The 6,462-nt window shown below is 48.7% G+C and overlaps 1 protein-coding gene across 2 annotated transcripts in view; it reads right to left on the reverse strand.

The window, feature by feature from the left end:
- Positions 1–690: 690 nt before the first annotated feature.
- Positions 691–6,462, reverse strand: part of ELAVL1 (ELAV like RNA binding protein 1) — a 44,286-nt gene continuing 38,514 nt past the window's right edge. For both annotated transcript variants that reach the window (XM_015122716.3, XM_077979877.1), the window contains exons 5-6: positions 5,923–6,148; positions 691–2,221 (exon numbers count right to left, since the gene is read on the reverse strand). In XM_015122716.3, the coding sequence (XP_014978202.1) occupies positions 1,897–2,221; positions 5,923–6,148 (551 nt within the window). In that variant the 3' untranslated portion in view covers positions 691–1,896. The remainder of the gene's footprint in view (positions 2,222–5,922; positions 6,149–6,462) is intronic.

The raw sequence follows: 6,462 nt of genomic DNA on the forward strand, positions 1-6,462 counted from the left end.
TTTGGCTTAGGTTCCTGAGGATCTGGGATTCTGTGGGAGAAAGGAGGTCCTCTCTGGCACCAGGCCGACTTTTATGAGATGTGGCCTGGGTACAGATGGCAACATCATCAATTTGCAAGGATCGCGCACACAGCCCCTCGGTAAAAGATCAGGGAAAGGGGAGGGGATGGGCATCCTCAGTTGTCCAGGGGCCTCTAGAGACGCTGACCTGCTCTGGGGACAGTGGTGCCTGCCTATTGCTCCATTTCCCACTTCAATAAATAAATAAATAAATAGATCGGTATAAATAAACAGATAAATACAGCCGTCATCTCATGAGAGCAATAACTAAAAAACAGCCTACGGTCACGTTTTAGTCTCACGTCAAGGTTAAAAACTGCTGGTACTAAGTTATCCTGTTTGTGATTCTCTCTGTATACTATTTATAAATGCCAGATCCCAGTCCTGAGGAGTTTTGGGCGATCTGGCCCTGCCTATTTCACAGGCTTTCTCTTTCACCCTTCCTTCAGGCTCCCGGTTTAAAAGCCACCAGCCTGTAACTGCACATTCCTGCGTCACATATTCAGAAATGCTTTTGCTTGAGGCAAGTATTGGTTTCTTAAGATCTTACGACTCCTCCCTGAATGCTGGGCCGCCTGCACCTTCCCTAGCCAAAAAGAAAGAAAAGGTAAAATAAAAAACAAAACAAAATTCGAGCAAAACAAAATCAAATTTAATGGTCTTAAATGCAAAAGTAAAAACAAACAAAAAACACAAAAAAGCAAAAGAAAATTAACAGAACAGAACAACCCAAAATGTCAAGGCAGTTATGAAGAGAACTTTGAGGGTTAATCTTTAAAACTACAAATCAAAGGTTTTGGTTAATAGATAACTGGCAAGAAGTAAGTACTTTTCTGCTGAGTGTTCATACAAAAGCAAAATTCCAAAACAAAATGCGACTAAAATAGAAAAAGGTCTAAGCGCTCACGAGAAGGGATGCGAGAAATACAATGCTCAAATGTTTCTGTGTTATTAAAAAACAGAGCCATCTTACGCCTCCAAGCTATGTTAAATGCTCTGGAAAACGGGAGAAATTATCGTGGAACAACAGTATCCAATGTGTGGGGCGCTGTGCATGCAATGTGTGGACAGAAACTCGGGGCGTCAGAGTAGCAACACATCTTCAGGCGTGCCTGGAGCTTAGATCTAACTCTGGAATATACTGGAGTTTCCCTGAAACTCTTTGGTCCATTCCCATTGGTGCCTGGGCTTACGAAACACGTTTGTGTCCTTCTCTGGAGGGCCCGCCCGGCATGCGGCCCTCGGCCCCAGTGGTGGCCCACGCTGGACGGGCCCACCGCCATTCCCAGGACCACTTGGCAGAGCCCGGGACTGAGTGAGCAGGAGGTGGCAATGGGACCTGCCTGGAAAAGGAACTTCCTGTCAACCAAAGCATACATCGCTTACAATGTTGAAGCGGTTGAGAAAACGCACACTCAGCATCTGTCTAACATCTTTAGATTAAAAACTAAAACTAAAAGGTGATTTTTTTTGCTACCCAGTCTGTGGAGACATTGAATGAAACGCGTGTTAGACAGTCTTAGAGGTTAAAGCATGCTTCAGGTTCACCACCATCCAGAGGGACTGGTTAGTCAATGCAGTTCTACTTAGATTTCTGTTTAATATATATCTTAAAGGAAATAACTTACGAAACTTAAGATTGGTCTAACATTGTGGGATTTCAAACATTTGAACATGTCGGTTGCATCCCAGAGTATAAAAACCTTCTCACTTCTCATTCAGACAAAGACAAACACTTGTGAAAATTGGCGCAAAATGAGTTGTACACTAACAAGAAAAGTTTCAACTCCTTCACTCTTAATTATCTATTCCGTACAAAAAAAAAGCATGAGCGAGTTATTTGTGGGACTTGTTGGTTTTGAAGGAAACCTGTAAGATCTTGTCCCCCAGGCGGTAGCCGTTCAGGCTGGCTATGGCCATCGCGGCTTCTTCATAGTTTGTCATGGTCACAAAGCCAAACCCTTTGCACTTGTTGGTGTTGAAGTCGCGGATCACTTTCACATTGGTGACGGCGCCAAAGGGCCCAAACATCTGCCAGAGGATCCCCTCGTCGGCGTCCTGCCCCAGGTTGTAGATGAAAATGCACCAGCCGGAGGAGGCATTTCCGGGCACGTTGACACCAGAGAGCCCGCTCATGTGATCGACGCCCATGGGGGAGAACCTGGCGGACAGAGAGCAAGCGTCAGGCCACAGTCAGTGCAGGCGGCCTGGTGATGGGGCAAGGCCTGGACACATGCTGACCATGGCCGCTGGGCCCTATCCCGCTCTGCGCAGCCACGAGGTGCTCACAGTTGAGACACCTGCATGGGTCAAAACCATGACATTGTTTTAAACTGGGAGGAATTAAATACAGTAATGGAGGGGCAGGACCCTGTTCTATAGGGAGCTGACTCTGAGGGGCTGGTTGGTGACCTCCGCTCCTCCCACTGTGTATGTGGGGGTTTCTGTTTAGGGGTTCCTGCGGTTCCCCACATTTTAGATGATGGGCGCTTCTCCGGGTCCTCCATTGAGGGTAGAAACGCTCTGCAGGCGCGGACAGCCTCAGCTCTCCCTGGAGGAAACTCTCCTCGTACTGTGGGGTACGTGCAGGGGCTGAACTCCTTTTTCCAGATTTTGCACCTTCCCCTCATCATGACCCACCCCCAAGGGTTCATAGCCCAGTGGTCTTTGGTTAGAGCATGCCTTTGCCAGGGCCACTGTAGGGCCCAAGAATTCCTTCCCACGCACCAGGCAACCAACCTTCTGTGGCTGCAGTTCAACATCCCACGAGGGCCAGGGGCCAAACCACTGAGGGCTGAGAACTCAAGGGACAGGGAAGGGCCCTGGGACACCAGCAACTGCAGACTCACCAAACTTGACCACACACGTGGGGCTCTTTCCACAGTGATACTTTTATTTACATTTAAAAAAAAAGCCTTTCTGGGCCAGGCGTGGTAGCTCAAGCCCGGAATCCCAGGACTTTCAGAGGCCAAGGTGGGAGGATCACTGGAGGCCAGGAGTTTGAGACCAGCCTGGGCAACACAGAGAGACCCCATCTCTAGGAAAAAAACAAACAAAAACCTCATCAAACTAAAACCAAACTAAACAAAAATAAAGCCTTCTGAAAACGTACAGATGCCGTAATAAGGATTAAGGTAGATGACAAAACAGTTCCTAAAGCCATGCTTCCCTCTGGAACTTTCTCAAATTAAAAAAGTAAAAGTCTGAGGGTCAGTTTGGGAATATCTGAGTACCGTATATCTGCGAAGACAGCATCTGTGAAGCCGCACGATGCATGCAGAGAAGGATTTCCTGCTCCAAAATAAAACTGGGCTTCAGGCTATGGCCCTATCAGCTAAGGTAAGTGAGTGCCTTCAAGTGCCATTAAACCGATTCACCCTCTCAACAGACACAAGAGGACACCAGCTCCCACGGGGCAGCTCACTAGCCCAAGGGTGATTTTTTCTTTTTTTTGAGACAGGGTCTCACTATGTTGTCCAGTATGGTCTCAAACTCTTAGGCTCAAGTGATCCTCCTGCCTCCTGAGTAGCTGGGACCACAGGTGTGTGCCACCACACTGGGCTAATTTTTACATTTTTTGTAGAGACAGGGTCTATGTTGTCCAGACTGGTCCCAAATTCCTGGGCTCCAGTGATCCTCCTGCTTTGGCCTCCCAAAGTGTTGGGATTACAGGCGTGAGTCAATGTGCCCGGCCTTCTTAAGAATTACTCTTGTTGGTAGTTTTTCTCTTGCTGATTTCTCTGGTCTTGACAGTCATAAATCTCTCTTTTCCTCCAACCCAATTCTCCGGGGTTTTCTGGACGTGATAGGGACTGACGGCAAACTCCCTGCAGTCTGGGTCTTTCTTCCTCCTCTTCTCTCAGCCTCCTGAGCAGATCCTTCCCTCTAGACTCTCCCGCCCTCCCCACTTCCTTCCATAACTTTGTCTTGGTGGTTGCCCTGCCACTCACTTTCCTGCTCGACCAGAAATGTCCACTCCTCTGGTTTCCCCTTTCTTTTCCCGTCCTCATTACCGGGACCAGAGTCCCATGTCTCCTCCTCCAACCTTCCCTGTCTTCCTTCCAGGCTAAGGAGCAGTTCACCCAACGCCACTGCCCATATAGCCCGCCCCATCAAGAGCAGTGCCAACTGTATGGTGGAATTCCTACAGCTGGATTTTAAAATTCAGCTCCATTCTGTCCAGAGAAGCTTCTCCAGCCTTGTCTTCAACCCAGAAACCTCAAGGCAGGCAGGCCAGCTTTGGAATTTGAGCCAGGCGGAGAATGCTGGGTAACACAGCCATGAGAATAACACCTCTCACAGCAGCATGTGTGGCAGTGGGCAGCGCCCACCCAGCCTCACTGTTAAAACAACGATGGGGCCGGGCTCACGCCTATAATCCCAGTACGTTGGGAGGCTGAGGTAGGAGGATCACTTGAGGCTAGGAGTTTAAGACCAGCCTGGGCAACATAGTGAGACTCCATCTCAACAAAAAATAAAAACATTAAAAATGGGATATCTATCCTTGTCATACCTGAGATAAGCCCTCGATGTCATTCCTTGAGGAACGAAACAAAACAGCCCTGACACTGAGACCTCTGCTGTTTCTGAGGCAACAGCACACCAGATCCTGGAGTCCAAGGCCCTGACTCTCATCACCTCTATCCCACTTCATCCTGGCAGCCAGACCCATTTTCAGGATGGAAAGACTAAGGAATCCGGGAAAACTGCTCCCATCTAGGACAGGGCTCATAAACAGAATGCATACTGATAACATTCACCAATACAAATGACTGCACAAGGCAGGTGTATGAAGAAAGTTTGCCTTAGGGCTGCTGATCATGTCTAGGAACTCTGGAAGATCTGCTCTCACCCGACTATACCTAAGACAGCATCTTTCCTCCCACAGATATGAGACGTTCATTATTCATTTACTTTTTAGAGACAGGGTCTCACTCTGTCACCCAGGCTGCAGTACAGTGGTGCAATCATAGTTCACTGCAGCCTCCACTTCCTGGGTTCAAGCGATCCTCCCGCCGTGGCTTCCTGAGTAGTTGGGACTAAAGGCCAGCACCACCACGCCGTTTTTTCATTACTTTTTGTAGGAACGGGGGTCTCACTTTGCTGCCCAGGCTGCTCAAACTCAGGGCTTCAAGTAATCCTCCTACCTCGGCCTCCTGATAGCTGAGATTACTGGTGTGTGCTCCCCGACACTGGGCATGAAACCATGTTTAAAGCTCGCTGCTCCGTTCTCCTGTTACTAGGAACTGCGTGTTGAAGCTCTAAGCGCTCACACTCAACTGGTGGGGACTGGTGCTCACGCTCACATAGCAACTGGTGGGGACTGGTGCCGTCTTTTTTTTTTTAAAAAAAAAAAAAAAAAGGTTCTGGCTCTGTGGCCCAGGAGTGCAGTGGTATGATCACAACTCACTGCAGCCTCAACCTCCTGGGCTAAAGCAATCCTCCCACCTCAGCTTCCTGAGTTGCTGCAACTACAGGAGCGCACCACCATGCCTGGCCAGTTTTGTATTTTTTGTAGAGATGGGGTCTCACAATATTGCCCAGGTTGGTCTTGAACTCCTGGGCTCAATCGATCTTCCTCTCTTGGCCACCCAAGGTGCTAGGATTACAGGGATGAGCCACTGTGTCTAGCCTGGAGTCACTGTTTTGATTCCCATGAAAGACAACGCCCCATCGGAAGTAAACAGCTTTCCTACAGACACCTTTCTGATGAAATTGTGGTGCGGAGCTGCAGAATGATTCTGAAACGTGCTCTCTGGCAGGATCAGTCGAGCGTCCCCGTGGTTTCTATTCTGTGGCTGTGCCGTCGCCCACCAGCGGGGCTACGTATGGCTTTCAGGAGTGCGCACCCTCCCGACCCACCTGAATCTCTGCGCCTGGTGGTGAACGGGGCCTCCAAACCGTCGCGCTGGCGAGTGGTACAGCTGCGAGAGGAGTGCCACGTTTTTGTTCTGGTTGGGGTTGGCTGCAAACTTCACTGTGATGGGCTCAGAGGAACCTGGGGGTTTATGACCATTGAAACTGGTAATTGCCTCTTCTGCCTCCGACCGTTTGTCAAACCGGATAAACGCAACCCCTCTGGACAAACCTTTTTAACAAACCAACAAAAACGGAGTTAGGGGGAAAAATGCTAGGACTTTCAAAACTGAAAAGCAAAAGTCAGGTCAGTCTACTGTGGGCCAGGCTGGAAGTCTGGTTAAGGAAATAAACAAAAATTAACCTAAAAGTGAAAACAAATGGATGGAGTAAAGAAAACCAATGACTAACAGAAGATTAAAACTTCAGACTTTCTTCCCGGCTGAAGCCACGACTCCACGGTGTCAGCGCCCAAAGATATTTTGGTGACAGACATCCCCAATAGACACCCAAGCCTCTTATTTGGAAGAAAGCAACATTAGGAAA

This window comes from Macaca mulatta, chromosome 19, assembly GCF_049350105.2.
Source record: "Macaca mulatta isolate MMU2019108-1 chromosome 19, T2T-MMU8v2.0, whole genome shotgun sequence".
In the NCBI taxonomy this organism is placed as follows: Eukaryota; Metazoa; Chordata; class Mammalia; order Primates; family Cercopithecidae; genus Macaca; species Macaca mulatta.